Source organism: Nelumbo nucifera, chromosome 8 (genome assembly GCF_055504915.1).
Source record: "Nelumbo nucifera cultivar China Antique chromosome 8, China Antique-T2T, whole genome shotgun sequence".
NCBI lineage: Eukaryota > Viridiplantae > Streptophyta > Magnoliopsida > Proteales > Nelumbonaceae > Nelumbo > Nelumbo nucifera.
The window spans coordinates 51,400,507-51,421,142 of record NC_142656.1 but is presented as its reverse complement, the minus strand read 5'-3'; the positions used below and the strand labels follow the sequence as shown (position 1 = coordinate 51,421,142).

The 20,636-nt window shown below is 37.7% G+C and overlaps 2 protein-coding genes across 4 annotated transcripts in view; one reads left to right on the top strand and one right to left on the bottom strand.

The window, feature by feature from the left end:
• The first annotated feature begins 1,282 nt into the window (after nt 1-1,282).
• Nucleotides 1,283-9,673, top strand: LOC104601672 (TMV resistance protein N-like). Its single transcript, XM_088893668.1, has 5 exons — nt 1,283-1,832; nt 3,693-4,794; nt 7,248-7,517; nt 7,636-8,631; nt 8,751-9,673. Exons 1-5 carry the CDS (start codon nt 1,321-1,323, stop codon nt 9,249-9,251), a joined length of 3,381 nt encoding a protein of 1,126 aa, XP_088749794.1. The 5' UTR covers nt 1,283-1,320; the 3' UTR covers nt 9,252-9,673.
• Nucleotides 9,674-11,474: 1,801 nt separating this feature from the next.
• The window catches only part of LOC104601548 (disease resistance protein RPV1-like), a 29,490-nt gene continuing 20,328 nt past the window's right edge, over nt 11,475-20,636 (bottom strand). Inside the window, exons 3-5 of one of the 3 annotated variants that reach the window (XM_010264915.3) lie at nt 13,588-13,863; nt 13,263-13,478; nt 11,475-12,426 (exon numbers count right to left, since the gene is read on the bottom strand). In XM_010264915.3, coding sequence (XP_010263217.1) covers nt 11,986-12,426; nt 13,263-13,478; nt 13,588-13,863 — 933 coding nt within the window. In that variant the 3' untranslated portion in view covers nt 11,475-11,985. Of the gene's footprint in view, nt 13,479-13,587; nt 13,864-20,636 lie in introns of all 3 variants that reach the window. The other 2 variants (XM_010264916.3, XM_010264914.3) reach the window with 2 other exon arrangements.

The window sequence follows — 20,636 nt, the reverse complement described above, 5'->3', positions numbered from 1 at the left end:
ACTACCCACACAATCTTACAACTGCAGGTGAAAACATCTCAGTTATCATTTATGGGGAAATATTTCTAATGTGTAATTATAGTAATCTTGTGAGTGGCAGATTGAAGCTCCTTTCGGATTTACTCTTTATAAAATGCACCTCACACTGACCTTACAGTGCATTGCAACCATGCAGTGAGAACATTTTCCAATACTTAATATTATCATTCATCGGAAGATATTCCCAATACACAGCTGTGATTCACTGTGAGGCTGGTGTGAGACTTGCTCTGTGATGAGCAAATTCGATCTTCCTTTTAATAAAGGATAAAGTCATTTCAGAGGGATTTCAGAGGAGATGTGCTCAAATCAGCAGCCTTATAGGAATGCGCCCCATAGAAATTTCTATAGGGAATGTGCCCTATATAAATGTGTTCAAATGAGCAGCCTTTTTTATTCAGTATGAGTACAGTAGTGTGCAATGGTGTGCAGCACCTATCAGCTGCCAAGTGTGCCTTGGGGTTCACACAATCGATGTGCAACACCTGTCCCTTGCAATCATACAAACAAGGAAGATATTCCCTATGAGGAGATCAGGACACAATTGTAGTAGGACAGGTGTTGCACACTGATTGTGTGCTTAGTGTGCTTATTACTTAACTTTGCCTACCAGATGGAGAGTCCATGGTTTTAACTTTTAAGTGATGACTACTCTTAATTACTCCAAGGTTTCGTATTCTTGACAGGATTCACTTGTATTTTTGTTGTCTTCTTTGTAACAACTTGGCTCTGTTCTTATATTAAATAATATAGAGCTAGTTTGATGAGCAGAAACATGGTTCCTTGAGCTCAATCCAACACAATACTTCATCACACCAGCTGAAGAGTAAATGCTCAGATGAGGGAGGAATCAAACGTAGAGTGTACCTAAACTGTTTGGACTGGTACGGTTGTTTCAGTGTGCACTAACTTCATTGCCACAGTAAGCAGCAATCTCTCATTAATATGTTTTTAAGACAAGTAGGTGAAGCTGACAGTGTGTCTCACCTTCTTTCTTACACTCCATTTCTTAGTTTTTTACCGCTTCTGCTTCACACAGGCAACCTCTTTCAGCCCACATTTAGCTGAACAGATGAACAAGAGAGAGAGAGAGTGGCTACTGTGGTCACCAGTGGGTAGATCATACGTGGCTGAATATTACTTGGTGGTAACAATGGGCCACCGACAGTTACCGTGAGGATAGAAATTTCGATAATAAATATTCATGGTCAGCGAGCAAGAATCCACACGCCAAAATTTTTTCCCATTTTCCTGCTATTTGTTAATATTCTCCTTTTTTGCATGGCTGCCAAAATGACTCAGGAAGCATCCTTTTCCAACGACCCACGATGGAATTATGACGTCTTCTTGAGCTTCAGAGGTGAAGACACCAGAAAAAGCTTCACTGATCACCTCTACAATGCTCTGGTGCAAAGGGGAATTCACACCTTCAGAGACGATGAAAAGCTCAAGAGAGGAGAAGACATCGCCTCTGAGCTGCACAAAACCATCGAAGAGTCAAGGATTTCAATCATCGTTTTCTCCAGAAACTATGCATCCTCTAGATGGTGCATGGATGAACTCGTGAAGATCCTGGAGTGCAGGAAAATGATGGGGCAGTTGGTTCTGCCTGTTTTCTATGACGTCCACCCATCGGATGTCCGAAAGCAGACGGGAAGTTTTGCGGAAGCATTTGCCAAACATGAAGAGCATTTCAGGGCGGCCGGGACTGAGCGTAAAGTGCAGAAGTGGAAAGAAGCTCTCGTGGAAGCAGCAGATGTGTCTGGGTGGGATTTACAAAGCGTTACAAATGGGTAAATCTTGCTGATTCCTGCTTCTTTTTTTTTTTTTTCTATTTGATCGATTATGATTATTATAGAATTTCAAGTCACGATAGTGTTTGTTCTTTCTCCGAGAATTTACATCGTTCTTTGCTCCTGAACATTCTTTGTACTGAAAATCCAGATAATCTTTGTTATAAAAACAGTTTCTTTTATTTAATTAATTTGTAGTTATAAAATCAATTGACCCAAGATATAGTGCTTTAATGAACTTACGATAAGATGGTTGACAAAATAGAGCCATGTCAACATGGTTGACTAACTTTATTTTCCTCCATTTGAAGGAGGAGCCTTTGCTCCTTCCTCTGACCACTGTTGATGTTTGGACATGAGTTTACTTTCGCTCTTTCATTAAACGAGGGGAGGACCCACGTAACCTATTTAACATTCTTTTAAATATTAGCAGCGGTTTGACTTTGGGAGTGTTCTAGTTGGTTTTGTTTTTTAAAAACAAAAACAACTGCCATGACAGCAAAAACAATCCATGGCTGTTGTACCATTTTTCTGACATGGCAGTTCTTTCTAGAATTGGGATATCAAACCGACCTTACAGCCACATCCCACCCTATATTGGGAACATCTCCCCATTAATAATAAATATAGGGGGCGGGAGATGTTTTCCATGTGTGGCATGGACATGCCGTGAGATTGCTGTGAGGCATGCAGTGTGAGGAGCAGATCCAGACTCTTTTTTCTATTTTTAAAAACGAAACTAACCATATTGTCCAATACCCCATTGTTATGAGATCAGATTGGTGCCCCACATGCACATCTGGGCATACATTGGGAATACCTCCCATATTAATCATAGCCTGCCGGAGGTCAATGTTCTCAATACATGGCTGGGATGGCCTGTGGGGTGTGTGGGGAGCACGCTCTGTGGGGCGCTGATGTGAACTCCTCTGTTGTGAACCTTAGAAGGAGACTCCTTTGCTCCTTGGTGGAGGGAGCCAAAGTTTTCTTAGGGAATGAGCCACAAGTAGACATTTTGTATGGGTGATTCCATTGATGGACCCCATACATGCTTATAAGAAAGTCGATGCTTATTGATAGACAAGATCTGCTGCACCATCTTGGTATTTACAACATGTAAGGAGACACCTGTCACATATTGAATGGAAGTGCATGATTAGTGCAACGAACAGATTTCAACTCATAAGTGGGTTTTGTTTGCTACTAATTCTACTGGGATATGGTTGATGATAATGTGGCCAAATGTAACCATTGACCATGAGATCACCCACCATTAGCAACTTGGCTGGTAGTAATAACTATGATCTTCAAACCAAACCCTCTCTAGTTGTACTATAGAGAACTTCATCCAGTTCATTGTATTTTGACACTCGTCTTTGTTCATTTTTCCTTCATTATAACACATTCAATGTATGTGCCTTCTTTACTAGTGTACAATATTAGATGCCTTTGGTAAATCTGAAATCATATTCTCAAATAACAAAAAAGCTCTGAAAGCAATTTTGAATTTTGAATTGTCAAAGGCAACTTTTTATTTTCTTATTCAAATTTTGAGTTTAGTGAAGTTATCTAGTATTCTGTACATATTCTGAATGTTAGAACCCTTGAAAAATGTTTGCTTTTAGTGTTTACCCTTTTGGAGGTATAACATTGATTGAAGTCATTATATCATATTAAATGTAATATATAATAATATTACATAATAAACATTAAATTACATTATAGGTCAAATATTTTAGATTAATATGGATTGATTTTGTTCTATCTTTCACCTGTCATCAACACAATGAAAGCATGAATCAAGTATAACCAAAATTAAGCTTCCAGCATGTTAACTATTTATTTTTTTCACATTTGCAGGCATCAGTCAATGCTCATCCAAGGAATTGCTGAAGAAGTTTTGACAAAATTGAGTAAAACATTACTAGATGTTGCTGTTTACCCAATTGGAATAGATTCACGCGCGCGTGACATGTATACCTTACTAAGTATTCGACCAGACGATGTTCGAATCGTGGGGATTTGGGGAATGGGAGGAATAGGCAAGACAACTATTGCCAAAGCTATTTATAACCAAATTTTTGGTAGATTTGAAGGTGGTAGCTTTCTTGCAAATGTTGCAGAAAATTTCAAGCAACATAATGGTATAGTTCAATTACAAGAACAACTTCTCTTGGATATCTTAATGGTAAAAGATTTAAAGATTAAAAATATTGCTAGTGGAAGTAGTGTGATTAAGGAAAGACTATGCTATAAGAAGGTTCTTCTTGTTCTTGATCATGTGGATCAACCAGATCAATTATATGCTTTAGCTAGAGAACATAATTGGTTTGGTGCAGGAAGTAGAATTATTATTACAACTAGAGATGTTCATCTGCTGAATGTTCTTCAAGTGGATGAAATATATGAAGCTAAGGAATTGAGTTATGAGGAATCTATTAAGCTCTTTAGTTGGCATGCTTTTGGGAAAGACCATCCAACAGAGGATTATATGGAGCTCTCAAAGCGTGTAGTGAGTTATGTTGGAGGGCTACCTTTAGCTCTTGAAGTCTTGGGTTCTTTTCTACTTGACAAAAGAAGCAAACCTGAGTGGATAAGTGTATTAGAGAAACTAAAAAGAATCCCTCATGATCAAATTCAGAAGAAACTTAGAATAAGCTTTGATGCACTAGATGATCAAATGAGGGACATATTCCTTGATATTGCATGCTTCTTTATAGGAATGGACAGAGATCATGTTATTAGAATACTAGATGGTTGTGGTTTCTTCTCAGAGACGGGAATCAATGATCTCATCCGCAAATCTCTTCTAAAAGTAGGTGAAAACAATGAACTAAGGATGCATGATCAGATTCGAGACATGGGAAGAGAAATTATTCGTGAAAAATCGCCCAAGGAGCCTGGAAGTCGTAGCAGACTCTGGTACCATGAGGATGTCCACCATGTATTGACACAACACAGCGTAAGATCTAATACCCAAATCTTTTACTTTTTTAGTTTTTTACAATGCATAAGTAGTAATCTCTTTTTGCATGAAGTTTTAGTGGTAAATAGAACTAGCTTCCATTACATGGCTGATTGTGTATTAGAACATTTTCCCCTTACAGGACTAGCCATTGAAATAAAGAAAGTTTCCTTTAGTCCTGTGTTATACAGAGATATAAGTAGAAGGTGGAAACACATGCATCCACATGTCTTGTGAAAACAGTCTACATTCATTTCTTCCACTATTTTGGTCCAGAATGAGTTGAATCTTTTCCCATTGTGATACCATCAATTGAAGTTATACTTTTTCTTGAACCATGTACTACAGAGAAACAAATTAGACCAGATTTAGACAATAGCAGTGCTTGAAAGAACAAATATTTGAACTATTTTGTGCTTAGGTTGAGGCTTAGCACCTTGTGTTGGGCTTAGTTTTGTGTCAGTTAAAGTTTAATGTTTGATTAGATTGGGCTTACATTGGCTCTTTTACACTTGGGTTGGACTTGTTGTGGGCCTCCAAATATGGCCCAGATACAGTAGAGTTGTCCACCTATGTTAGACTTTTGACAACAAATTTGAGACCTTTGATGGTTGTGAAGAAATAAATATTCTGGTAATTACAGGGGTACTTTTAAGGAGGGGGTTTGACACTTATGCTCCTGTACTATTTTCTGTGACACTTAATAACCTGTGCCTATGGGTAATGTTAGATCCTGTGAAGGTATTAATGTTGAGTGAGAAATTATCTAGTTGCCCACAAATGATTTTTGTGTTTTTAAGGAAAAAAGAAAAAAAGACAAGAAAGAAGGGGAAGGATTAATGGTGGTGATGGGGATGATGGTATGATGGGATAGATAAAGTGAGGAATATCATGAGACAGGAGTATATGTGAATGGACTAGTTGTGGTGAAGGAGGTGGATGAAGGGAGGGATGAAATAGGTGATGGTGAGTGGACAATGGAGGAAGTGGTGGAGATGAGTGGTTTTGAGGCAATGGTAGTAGAGCAAGTGCTGAAATCTTGTTACAAGATTTGGATGGATGAGATTAATTAATTGATCTTAGGAGGTTGTTTTGATGGTTAAGATTGGAGAGGTGGTGAACACAAGTGAATAGATGGACTTAAATGACCAAATCAATTATGGAAATGGTGGTTTAGAGAGAAAATCAGAAGTGGTGGTACCGTTTGATTTTGGGTAACAGCAGAGGTCATATATTTTATCATGTAGAAGTTCTGGCACAAAAGTTGGATTTCTTAGATCAGATTCATTTATGGATTCCATTTTAAGAAACTAGATAATGGGTTTAGTTCGGTATATTACTTGGATGAATAAGATAATCCATATCTCTAAGAGTCTGTAATGGTGGCCTAGATTTTTGGGTTGATTTGATGAATTATTTGAACAGCATGGATTAGTCGAAATATTGGTATAAATTGGGTGGTACAGATTAATCACTGATCCTTTAGAGATCACTTTAATGGTATAAATCTTTGGGTTGATTTTGAGATGTTATTTTTATGATCCAGGTTTTAGACTTATGTACATCACTTTATTTGGCCTAGATTTTCAGAAGTTTTAGTACTTGACTTGAATGGCCAAAATCATCTGAAAATTTGGTACATTGCCTGGATAGCCAAGATCACTTGGATGGTATGATTTGAAAACTGATTTTAGGAGACTACTTTCATGGCCTAGATATTTGGAAGAAGAAGAAGAAGATTTTAGGTTTAGTTGATATATTATTTTAATTGGTTTAGGTTCGTTTTTTTTTTTTAGAAAATTTGGTGCATTTCCTTGAATGGTCAAGATTAGTTAAAATTTTGATACATTACTTGGATGGCCAAGATTGATTTATTAACCTTCAGAGGCCTAAGATACTAGCTCAATGGTCTAGAAAGCATAAGGTAGTCATAGTGTCAAAGAAAAAAATAGTACAAAGGACTGTGACACACACTCCAAGGTCATGAGAGGAGCCTCTAATTTACATAAAATATTATCAAAGTTGGATCTATATTGGGTGAACTATTTAATGGGATTGTACCAACTTGTCAATTGATTTATTATTACTGGAATTATAGAATACATCTATTCTAGAAGGTTCAAAATATCGATACGTCAGTAGGGGTGTATAGGGCTATAATGGGACTTTTTTTTAATTTTTTTTTATTTTTTTAAAACCGGTTCAGGGGAGTCGGTTTAAGGCTCCACCCCCTGTGGGGGCATATCAGGGAACTCCCAAATGATACGTATTGACCAATATGGGCCAATAGGTATTGATACTTTGAACTTTGGGTTGATCCCAATTATCATGAATCAAAATAACTGCTCTTTTACTATTCATTTATTGTGTTGTATGTGTGTTTCATGTCATCTGTCATGTTCAAGTGATGTTTAATTTGCACTGATCCAATTAATGCTTTATGTTATCAGGGAACTGAAGCAGTTGAAGGCCTCATTCTATCAAAGATAATAGATGAGACTTTGAGTACTAAAGCATTTGAAAAAATGCATAATCTAAGATTGCTCCAGCTTAACCATATACACCTCAAGGGAAGCTATGAATATTTTCCCAAGAACTTAAGGTGGCTCTGTTGGCATGGATTCCCTCTGAGATATATACCTACCAATATTCATCTAGAGAGCCTTGTTATCCTTGACATGCAATATAGCAAAATGGAACAAGTTTGGAAGGAAATCAAGGTCTGTAGTAGAAAAAATAGAAATGCTCTGTTCTTATGTGGATCATTTGCATGATTTCATGTACTGAACTAGTTTCTCTAGTTTCTTATACTTCTTTCTTCTGTTTATTTTTTCACAGGTTCCTCTGAAAAATCTGAAACTCCTTAATCTTAGCCATTCCAAATACCTAACCCAAACACCCAACTTCTTAGTATGCCCTAATCTAGAGATACTGAACCTAGAAAATTGTGAAAACTTAGTTAAGATCCACCATTCTATTGGAAATCTTAGCAAACTAGCTTTACTAAACCTGAAAAATTGCAGAAACATTAGAAAACTTCCAAGCAGCATCAGTCAACTAACATCTCTTAAAGATCTTATTCTATTTGGTTGCCCAAAACTGGTTACTTTGCCATCTAAATCCCGGCTTTCTTCAGTACGGTCTTGGGCTTTATTAGGAAGAAAAGATCACCCTCATTCTATTACTCAGCTACCCATTTCTTTCTCCTACCTATCTTCCTTAGAAAGATTGGATCTCAGTCACTGCAACTTACCAGAAAGCGCAATTCCTAGCGATCTGGGGAACTTATCATCACTTAAAGTATTGCATCTAAGCTATAACAACTTCAGCAACCTACCAGCCAGCATGAATCGTCTCTCTCAACTGAAGGAAATTTTCCTGGAGAATTGCCGGAGGCTTCAATCAATCCCAGAGCTTCCACCAAGTTTACAACTACTCAACGCAAATGGGTGTACGTCGCTGGAAACAATATCAAACCTCGGAAGCTTAACATCATTAACTACACTACGCCTATGCAAAACCAGTATCTATAACCTACCTTCCATTGCCCAGCTTTCTCATCTGGGCTACCTCGAGATAAAGGAATGTCCAAAGCTTCAAACGCTTCTGGGACTGCCATCGTATCTATTGAGGTTGAACTTAGAAGGTTGCACCTCAATAGAAAGATTAAACTTATCAAATTTACGCCTCTTATCAGACTTCTATGTAACTAATTGCACCGAGCTGGCGGAGATTCAGCTCCCCGCCACCCTAGAACACTCGCGAGTCATTGTCGTGGGAGGCTGCAACAACCTGTCGTTCTCTTCTAGGAACAATCTACTAAGCCTCTTACAGGTTTCTTTCTTTCTATTCTCTCTCCCTCTCTGTAAATGTATGTATGAACATAAACGTCACGATTCAGTTTCCTATTGGAACAGGGACAACGGCAACAACAACGATTCGATGTATTATTTCCACAAAAACGGTTTGATATCTTTCTCCCTGGGAGTGAGATTCCTGAAGGGATTAAGTATCAAAGTATGGGTTCTGTGATATCGTTTGAGGTGCCTCCTGCTCCAGTCATGGATCAACAAATCAGACTGCAGGGGCTTACTATATGCGCTGCTTACGCTACAAATGAAGATCCAGACTTATTTGGGGTGCCTCCAGTAGTTGGTTTCGCTAATATTGTTAATAAAACCAAAGGTCTTGAGTGGAAGCTACTACCACAGTTTAGTTATGCACCAAGAATGGCATCTGGGGCTCACATCTGGGTGAGCCACAGGTCGGATACATGGATTCAGAGCTGCTTGGAAGTTGGAGACCGAGTGGAGGTTTCGATAGTATGTGAAGGAGGAAGACATATGACTACCAAGTGCGGAGTTCATCTAGTATATTTTCCAACTGATGAGGGAGATGGATTGGTGACAGTTGATTCAGTGAGGAACAGCTGCTGCCAGAAGTATCTAGCCTAATGGGGATCCATAAGACCCTAACAGATGGCAATGGAGACGAGTTTGAACCACCTACATATATATTAACAACATCTCCCTCTTTGAGTCTTAGTTTAGCCAATAATTAATACCCTCTTCTAGGAAATGCTATGCAATGTAATGTAATGAAATGAGCGATATACATAATTATCATCATTATCTCACCATAGTTTAGGGGTTATGTTCAATTTATTAGATTTAGGATCAAAAAGACAAAAGAAAATAGGATTAGATTCATTAGAATTTGTAAGATGTAACTTCTACATTTTCCAATGTTTCTAGTGAATGTTGAAATTGATGGGGATGTTGGTGTGCTAGGAGCCTAGGACCTAGGATCATCTCTTGGTCTTCTAAAAAAGAACAGTCATTCCTCTGTTTCGCCAACATGGTTAATTCTGTTTTCTTAATTTTCTATGTTGAAATCAGAACAAAAGTGCAGAAACCCGAAGTTAAAACTTAAAATCCAGCCATTCCTCAAGTATTCCTTGATTTTCAAACCAAAATAATAAATAAATAAACAGGAATCGTTCCGAAATAGAAAACCAGTTTTCATTTGGACCCAACATGACAGACTAGTTTACTGTGGCAAAGAGGCACCATCTTTATGATACACTCAAATGACAAAAAAAAAAAAAACAATGCAAAATAATAAAGCCATAGACTAGGTAATATGCCAGCTCACAAGTTTTCACCAGTGTTTTCAATCTCATTATTAACCCGGATGGTTGGACCTAAGGTTCAAAACTTCGTCACGTATCGGCCCGTATCAGTCGATACGTATCTTTTCAGCAAGTTTTCGGCACGGTACATGGTACCAAATTGAATGTGTCATATCGATTCATCGTATCGAGGCCGTATTGTACCCGTATTGTGCCCGTATTATTGAGTATCGATGCATTTCGGCACTGTATTGGCAGATATGCTATCGATACGGTAGCATATCGACCGATACAGTACGATTTTACTGTGGTGAAAACACAAATAAAATTCCCTTCAAAAGAGGGCTTTTAAACCCATTTCAGAAGCCCTCTTTTTTCCCAAACCCTTCAAAAAGCTTTTTAACCTTTTTAAAGATTCAAATCTTGTAAAAATTTGCCAAAACATCTATAAATTTGCAAGATTCAACAAGTTTTTCAAGGTAGTGAAAAAATGAGTGAAAATAAATATGTTTTTTCAAGTTTCTTTTACATTTTCGGCCAATGTTAAAAAAGATAAGGGGAAAGAAAGTGGTTAGCACCCTACCCCTTTGGCTGGGGGGTGAAGCCCCCAGACCCCGACAAGACCCCCCTTTTAACAACTATTATGCATTTTTATTTTTCTTAATATAAAAGCTTTTTATTAAAGATAAAGAAAAAAAATGAAATCCCCCTTCCTCCTTCCTCCTCTTAAGGAAGCCTATGCCTCTTGCATTCTAAATTATGCTTTACGCCTCTAAGTAGTGGAATGCCTCTATGTTTTAAAACATTGATATTTATTTTTTTATTTTTTAGAATAAAATATGCAAAATAATTATTTCTTCTATTATGTCCATAAATCTATTCAATTTTTTGTTACATATTTAATTTTCTTAAATTTAATTTAATTTTTAGAATAAAACATGTAAAATAATTATTTGAATAAAAATAAATAATTATTTAGTTTTTAGAAAATTAGAATAAAACATGCAAAATAATTACTTGATCTATTATGCCCATAATTAGATAGTATGTTTCTATTCCCAACTTCCCGTTTATTGATTATAATATGTTTTTTCATAAAACCCACTAAAACGTTATTTTTATGCATAAATAGCTCATTTATGTCTTATATACAGTGATATTGATGTTTATTTATGATTTATTAGAATATTTATAACATTTCCATGTGTATCTTAATTTTTCGTCCGTATCCATACGTATCTAAGGCGTATCCCAATACGTCTCTTAAATTTGCCTTTCTGATACACATAGTGTTCCGATACTTTGAACCTTGATTGGACCGGTTAAAACAAGATACACAATGCAAAAGCCCACCATCAAGGACCAAATAATACATGTGAAGCTGGATATTAATAATAATAAGTAACATTTTTAAAAGTTGGTACCAACCCAAAAACAAAACCATTTTCTATCCAAATGGACGGTTTCCATCTGGGTTAGGTTAACCCATGATGGTGTAAATTAAGCAAAAATATAAAACATATAAGATGTGGAAAACTACAGAAAATACATGGTAAAAATGAGAATATTTCTACATTGTATTAAACAAAAATAAGTATGATAAATGATAATTATTGACTAATAAATGAATCTAATACAAGGCCCATTGGCCAGGTCAAATCATTCAACGGCTTAGCTAGCCAAGTCATTAGTCCTTAAATGAACCAAATATTTCCCCAGATTTTAAGCCATTGTAATGTAAGCATGTATTTAGCAACCCGCTTTCAGCACCTGTTTGTAATCATCAAACCACCCTGATGTCCTTTTAAGATCTTAGTCTCTTAGGGGCCCTCTTTGAACTGTATATTGCTGGGGGCAAGCTTAGTACTCTAGTGGCATCATTTGGAAGATCCTCAATGCAGTTCCTTACCTCTACAGAAGTGGTTCCCACCTCATGGTCATGAAGACTTCTCTTCTTATTAACTCCTTCCGTATCCATTGTTGATCCATATCTGTCAATAACAGCATGATCGAGAGCCACGTCTTCTGGCTCGTAAACCACATGCACCCCACACTTTTTAACTTGCAATATCTGATCCTGATCTACATATTACTGAAAACTCCATTTCATCCACACTGTCAAACTGATTGGCCATCTCATTATTGGGTAGATAATTGACAAAAGAATGATGCATTTGACATAGGTTACTTACTGAAGGCTCATGGAATTCTGACCACCAGTAATGATCTTTCATTTTATTATAGAACTTAATGTAAGCAGTAAAACCGATCAAATTGGTCTCCTCACCAGTAGGGTTGCCAATCAACTCTATCTCTTCCAGTACAGCCTTGCTGATCAAATTAGTCTCTTCATCCGAAGTGTAAACTACCCATATAATCAGTGCTTTGATTCTACAATCCTTAAAGCGAACTGATATTACAGACCCCATAATCTGATGGTTGATCCAATCTGGAACTACACTCTTGAGAAGGAGAACAAAAGAACTTCCATGCAGACCCTGTTCCATGTAAATCAGATGTTTAGATAGACAAATTGACAAGAGGAGAGAGAGAGAGAGAGAGAGAGACTGTCTGAGATTATTCCAAAACATATCTGTTAGATTGTTGTAACTATCAACAAAAATGTATCCTACAGATTCCAACAACTCCAAGCCCTGAATCTGAACTAGCTTGTCACAATTAGAAAGCTGTAAGTGCGACAAGTTATGCAAGTTTGAATGTTTGGTAACCCTTCCAATGGCATACAATCATTTGCAAGCAATCTCTCCAAACCTGATGGAAGCTCTTTGATTGATTGAAGCCTTGTGCATTGTTGTAATCCAAGGTATAGAAGTCGAGAAAGGCCACCAAGGCCAGTTGGTAGGCTACACAAATTATTCTGGAAAAGATGCAATTGTACCAATGAGGTTAAGCTTTCAAGATTTGATAATGTTTCCAAAGATGTACAACCATCTGCATTTAGTGACATTAAGCTTGATGGAAGCTTTGGTAGTGATTTTAGCCTTGTGCAGTTTCTTAATTCAAGAAACTTGAGCTGGTGAAGACAACTGATGCTGTCTGGTAGGCTACTGAAATTGTTGTTGCTCAGATTTAACTCTTCCAATGACTTCAAGATTACAAAAGCGCTGGACATTGGCTCTTCTAATGGATTACAATAACTGAGATCTAGACATTTTAAGAAGCATAAACTTGAGAGCGAAAATGCTGGTGGAATGATGGAACCTGGACATTTTGACAGCGATTTCCAATAACATAAGAACAAAGGCCATGGTTTTGACTGAGACATGTGAAGATTTGAGCAGCCTGAGAGTATCAGAGATTCAAGACATTTTACCTCCCAAACACTCCTCAGCAGATCCTTTAGTTTTATGCAATTTTTTAGATTCAAATAAATAAGTTTCTCAAGGTGTCCAACAGAATGATGAACATCAACCAAACTTATACAGCCTTCAAGGATCAATCTCTCTAGATTGGGGAGTCCTAAGAAATTCGGAGTTTTGGTCATGTGCACTGAATGGCTAAGATTAAGTATCTTCAACTCTTTGAGCGACTGTACAAAAGAACAAAAATAAAATAAATAAGAAGATTGTGAAAAATTCAGTTTCCATGAAATGTGGATTTCACTAAAAGAAATTAAAAACAAAGATGGAATGCCTTACCTTGTTTCCATTCCATAGTTGCTTAATTCTACTATATTGCATGTCAAGAATGCTAAGATTCTCCAGATGAAATTTGGTTGGTAAATTTTCCAAAGGGAATCCATGCCAACAAAGCCATCTTAATGATCTAGGAAGATGTTCATAGCTCCCCATGAGGTGTACATGGTTGAGTTTAAGGAATCTTAGTTTCTGCATTGCTGCAAATGCTTCAGCATTCAGTTCATTAATTAATCCATCTGAGTTTTCTATCACAAGGCCTTCAATTGCACCTGTTCCCTGATTAGTATTAAGAGAAGAATTTCTATAATTACTTAGTAGACAATTAAGGTTCAAATAAATTGCACAAAAATCAGATGAAGAAACTAAAGCAAAGAGAAGTTAACTAAAATAAAAACAAACCTTTAAGTTAGCAACAGTCTAGCCTAACTACTAAAGATACCAATATCGAATCCAAGAGATAATATAGCCTATGAAAGATTACTACCAACATTACCATATAAAGGATTGATGGACCTTACAATTACAACTCGAAATTATATTCCTTAGTACATCCTGTCAAACTCAAGATGTGACATGTCAACATCTAGAGTTTGCAAGAATGGATGAACTTCAAAGCAGAACAATCAAATAATCTGAAACCGCAGATTATCTGAACCTGATCAGTGAAACCAGCAATGATCAACATTTGCAATTTCCGGTCCAACTGAACTTTATTAGCCATCACAAGCTGATGGAAAATGAAATAAAAAAAAATGACCCCAGATGCCAAGGCAATTTGGTCAAATGACCTATAGTTGTGGTCCTCAGAAAATAAGCAGATGGATCAATGGACCCTACAGGTGTTCAAAATAAAACATCAGATGGACCATTATGGATGAATACATGCGCTCTTATTATGTGTCAGATGGCTAAAACACACACCCAAGGACATATCATCAGATGCAAGTACTACTGAGCAGAACAAAAATTGTGCACCCCAGATAACAGACTAATAGATGCACTATGGTGTCAGAACAACCAAGGTTCGAAATTTTGATACGTATTGGGCCGTATCGGGGGCTTCCCGATATGCCCCTACAGGGGGTGTTTCAGGGTTTAACCCGGTTCAGGGGGTAGACAGGCCTTAAACTGACCCCTTTGAACCAGGTTTAAAAAAAATAGGAGAAATGAGCTTTGAATTGATACAGGCCGATACGCCCCTACCAGCATATCAGCCATATCGATATTTTGAACCTTGAGAACTAAATGAGAATGATGACAAATAGAAAATCAAATTGGGATCAAATGGTCAGAATAAATCAGAAGCACTAATAAATAGATATGTAGACGCTCATGAACTATTTAGACAAAGTTTATAGAAGTAACATCTAATAGACTGTCTTCTAGTTCCCTCCTCTTTTATAAGCGACAGTCAAAGATGATTCATTGCTGTAAGAAAAAATTACATAATATCCACAGTTTTCAATAGCCATTACAAAGAAAAGAAATAATGCTGACCCACTCTGTAGTTGCTAAAATTGAATTTTACAATTCAAAACCTGGCCCAGGCATTCCCCCAACAAGATTGTCACTTGTGACTCCTGATTTGACTAGGGAGTTAGCTTGACTGTTGACTGACTGGGGTGTCCACTTGAAGGGGGTGTTCAGATTGGGAGCCAAAGCTCTAGCCTCTTTAACTAATTTCCACCACCAGATCTAAAATTTGTATGACCACATACCCTGTCCTACATAAACCAGTCATAGATCATCTACTTACCATTGATGAAGAAAAAAATAGAAAAAAGCAAGCATTGGGTTGAGATCAATATTGCTGAGTAAACTAAATCACAAGTAGAAACTTAAGTTGTAAGACAAAGGAACTTGAAAGAGAAGAGGACAAAATATCCAAAGGAACTTGAAACCAAATTCGACATGTGAATGGGAATGCAAACAAGCCTGGAGAACCCAAAAAACTATTTAGGCCTTATTCATTTTCAAAAGTATATTTGCCTAGGTAAGTGAACACAAAATCCTAGGAAACACTTACCTAGGTAAGTGAACTTGCCAGGGTAAGTCATTGTTAGAATGGGCAAAATTGCCCCAACATATTTTGTCAACTTTCCCACTTGGGGGAAAGTGGGAAAGTTACTTACCCGAGTGGGTAAGTTACTTACCCGGTACATAGGGAAAGTGATTTTTCCATGGGTCCTACATAAACATGAAAAAGAACATGGGAAAAGTGGTCAATGGGAACTACATACCATTGACAACCTTTCTCCCCTTCAAAAACCGAAAAACAAAAGGGGCCTTAACATCTACAACAAGATGTATCAACATCTCAAATCATCATTGATAAATAGTAAAGAACAATGAAAAGGGAATTATAAGCAAGAAGGGCAAGGCAAAGTAGAGGTTTACCTGAAAGATGGTAGATGGCTCTAGTGAGGGAGAAAGGGTGAGTGTAGGCTTGGGGGAATTATTAGGGTTTTCAGAGTAGAAGAGCTTCCACAAGACTCTAGAAGATGAAGGTGTGGAAGAGTCTCAGACATCTCCTATTTATAGACACAGGTGCATCAGGGAGGAAAACATTTCAAAGCGGGAAAGTTTGTTAGAATTCTGTTAGATCTAAAACAAGCAACACACTTGGGGTATCACCACATGTCCATGCAAAGATCCTGAGATCTAGGTTCCCGCCCTTTTCCTTGGGATCCCCACATGAGCACTGGTGTAGCTACAGCCCCTTTCTAGATGCTGGCCCGATTTTGCTACAAGGATTTCTTCTTCTCGAAAATGCCTAAATGTTGACATGGCATTGCGAGATGAGTATAAAGGAGTTGCGTTGTCATGGTGTTGTAATGTAATGCTAGGGTGACAAGCCATCACAGCACAGGAGGTCCTTGCGATGCGAGGTCAAATTGTGGGACAAAGTTGCAGTGACAAGGCTCTCGTGTCGGGACTAACGGTTTTGCAATGCAATGGTGAGGGGTTATTTCATAACACAAAAAAAGGCATCAGTCGTGATTTTGCAGTTTTGAAAAGTGGGATTGTGATGTGATGAACTTGGGGTCTAGACTACAGTGTGGTCACACTGTGGTGACGCGTTTGTATGACTTCCATCGCAATTCCCATGCCCTCTAAATCCACAGGTTATTACAATGAAAATCAATAAAGTGATGCCTGGAAATGAAGAGGTCAAAAACACAAGAAAAGAAGTGAGGCGTGGATCAACTTCACTTCAACATCCATGATCTAACTGAAAATGTGATATCAAGCAGAAAATCAATCAGGTTGCCTGCAGAATAACCCTTGCAGGGTTACTTACCTCAACAATACTTGTTTCATATCCTTTTAGAAATAATCACTCATCAAACAATATCATATCATCTTAAACATTGCAGAGCAACGTTTTTTATAGGAAAAATGAACACTACTGAAACACAACAAGTATCATATATGCTATTGATATCAGTACACTAGGCATCTGCAGGTATCCAGGAATGATTAAAGATCACATTCCCTATTTCAGAGCACAATTTCACCTTTCTCTTTTGCTTTCTTCAAATATTCGGAGTAACCCAAGACATTTTTTATTTAAAGTATGGGCATATCAACCATACAACCAGGAAACAGATCAAATTAAATCAGACTCTAGAGTGAGAAAAGACAAGATTGGATTTCAGCAAACAATCTATTCAACAAAGAATTTGATGGAGGATGTTGAGAATGGCTAGACAGGGGTGTTTTTGGTTTTTTTCTCCTTCTTATACTCTTTCAGTATTTGGGCACCAATATAGGGGCCTTCTTGTAATTATTATTTACTCAAATTATAAAGTAATCTTTTGAGGGTGTGAACAGTGAATAACACACACCTCTCGACACTTGCTATCAGAGTGGGTAGAAGCATCTGGGAGTTGTTCTCTACTGATCTCCTACCCAGAGGCGAACTACTAACGTCACACCACCGCCGGATGACATCATCAGTCCGTACAAGTGCCGGCGGCAATCTATGAAACCAGCACAGTTTGATTCGCCCTGATTTTAGAAAAATTTTGGCATGAATCTTGTCATCATATGAAGCTTCTATGATTTTTGGTGGATTTTTTAATGAAAAAATCGCAGAAATTCCAGATCTGATGTCGAGCCATGTACAGCAAGTTTAGACCATTCAAGTCGTTTTTCAATTTGGGATTGACGGGAAGTGGTCCCATAATTTTCTGAGCACTGTGTGATTTTTGGGAGATTTTTTTCTCCTTCTATTTTGCTGCCAACATAGTTTTTTCGGGCTTCCTTTGGTTCTTAATCGTGTGGTAACCTGGTTTTTGGGTTTGGAACCTTGATTATAGTATTGGGGTCCTTTTTGGTTGGTGAAAAGGTGTCTTGTTATAATATGGAATCATCCAAGGATTTTCAAATGGTTCCCGGCGTGCTCCCAGGAACTGCAGATATTTCTAGTGGTATGATAACTACTATTAAACCGGATGGAACTAATATTTTAGAGTGGTCTCAGTCTGCTAAACTAACCATTACTGGGAGGGGTAAACTGGGATTCATCACAGGAAGGGAAGTGAAGCTGAGTCCTAAAGACTTGAAATTTGCAAGGTGGGAACAGGACAACTCCCTTGTTATGTCATGGCTGATTTGCTCAATGCAACCTCATATTGCCCGAAATTACATGTTTCTTCCATCTGCCAAGGATATCTGGGATAGGGTGGTTGCTACTTGTTCCTAAGTTAACAATTCGAAGGAAAGCTTGTAATATGCACCAAGGGGAGAGATTTGTTGCTATGTATTTCTCTTCTCTACAGTCTATCTAGGAAGAAATTGATCACTTGAAATCTCTAGTTTGGAAGGACCCTAGAGATGGTGAGCAGTATTGGAAGTACATAGAGTAGAATAGAGTCTTTGATTTTTTGGCAGGGTTAAACCCAAATATTGATTTCACCAAGCAACACATTCTTAATGCAAGCACTGTCTCTCTTGCTACTGCTTACTCTCTTGTACAAGGGGAAGAAAGTCAAAGAACCACCATGATGCAATCCTTTGTGAGTGATCATTCTACCTTTATGTCATCACGACCTAAGCAAAATACTAGCAAACATCCCATTGCAGAGAAGGTCGAGGATATTATTTGTGAGTACTGCAAGAAGCCAAGACACACTAAAGAAAGGTGTTGGAAGCTCAATCCTCATATAAAGTCGGAGAAGTACAAAACCGGGAAGAAGGCCAATGCTCACTTGGCTACAGTTGGTAATGATGCTCAACCCTTGGATGTGCTTAACTCCTTTGATGTGATGGACAAACTCAAGAATATATTGTTGTAGCTAGAGAATGGTGGTACATCCTCCTCATCTGGTTTTGGACTTGGTAATTTATCTAGTTCATATACCAAGACATGTACTGCACTTGCTTGTTCCACCTCCTTTAGCCCATCGATTGTAGACTCTGGGGCCAATGCCCATATGATTGGTATGCCTTCACATTTTACTACATAAGTTAACCCCCGGGAAGGGCAAGATTACTGTTGCTGATGGATCTCAAACCCCAATCTCGGGTCAGGGTGAAGTCAGAATCACTAATAACCTTTCTCTTGACTCTATTCTACATGTACCCCAGCTACAAAAAAATTTATTGTCTATTAGTTCTCTAACAAAATCTCACAATTGCTCAATGACTTTTTTTCCAACTATTGTGTTTTTCAGGACCTAAGCACGAGGAAGACGATTGGAAGTGGGCATGAAGTGGATGGAGTTTACCTCCTGGATGGACCTTCAGAGCATGGATTGTTAAGCCAGACTGAGTCTTGTTTAGGTGAGAAAATGAGTCTTTTGAAATTATGGCATTGTTGCCTTGGTCATATGCCTGTCAATTCTGTCACGCTTTTGTTTCCAAACTTGTTTGATTCTGTGTCCAAATTGAATTTTGAATGTGAAGTTTTTCATTTATCCAAACAATGTAGAAACACATATTTTGCAAGCAGTAAAAAGAAGTAATGTTGCTTTCCACTTGATCCATACGGATGTTTGAGGCCCATATGTTGTCCCCTGTATGGGGGGGATACAGATATTTCATTCTCTTCATTGATGACTACAGTCAGTATATATGGCTTTATTTGATGAAAAGTAGAGATGAAGTTCCTATTATTGTTCAAAACTTCATGAATATGGTGAAAACACAATTTGAGAAAAGAGTTAAGATAATAAGATCTGACAATGCCAAGGAATACTTTGAACATCACTTGCATAAATTTCTTGAAGACAATGGCACTATTCACCAAAGTTCATGTAGTCATAGTCCACAACAAAATGGGGTGGCTGAAAGAAAAAATAGGCATGTGGTTGAAGTTGTTCGAGGCTTATTGTTCCAAACTCATGTTTTTTTTTTTATCAGTAAAAATCTTTCATTAATAACAAAGAGATTAAGATACAATAGCTAAAGATTGCCTAGGAAATTGCAATCTCTAGCAATTAGTTACAATTCTACCCAATACAATGAAGATCTATTTGCCCCTTGTTTTGCTAGGGTATCCGCCATCCCTTTTAACCCAACCAAACTAAGAGTTGAACTTCCTTGCAAGTGTATCAATTTCTCTGAAAATAAACTTGAGCTTCCAAGGTGCTGATATGATGTTTTTGGCCCAACAAATGACCAATAGAGAGTTTCCTTCAATTTCTAAGTCTATTGTTCCTATCTGCTCAGCCATCTTTAGACCTTTAAGTAGGGCTAGAGATTCAGCCTGTATTGAGTCACTATAACCTATTGGTCCAGAGTAGAGTGCCACCACCACACCCAGATAATTTCTAAACACACCCCCTATGCCTGCCCTTCTAGGGTTGCCAAGAGAACTCCCATCGAAATTCAGTTTTAGTTTGTTCCGTGCTGGTGGCTTCCATTCCATGCTTACAAAAACTTTGGGTACATCTGTTTGTGCTATTTCAGCCCAATTCCTTAGTATCTCATTCGTGGAGTAGTTTCTAAAAATCTCCATGGTCTTCACCCAATGTGCAGTTCTGAATTTTATGACTTCAATAACTTCCTCCATTGTTTTGCTTTTTCCTAAAAAGATTCTTAGG

Coding starts and splice junctions, on each gene's coding strand:
- LOC104601672 (XM_088893668.1), top strand. CDS start 1,321: ATGGCTGCCAAAATGACTCAGGAAGCATCCTTTTCCAACGACCCACGA. Junction 1,833..3,692: donor TTACAAAGCGTTACAAATGG/GTAAATCTTGCT, acceptor TCACATTTGCAG/GCATCAGTCAATGCTCATCC. Junction 4,795..7,247: donor ATGTATTGACACAACACAGC/GTAAGATCTAAT, acceptor TTATGTTATCAG/GGAACTGAAGCAGTTGAAGG.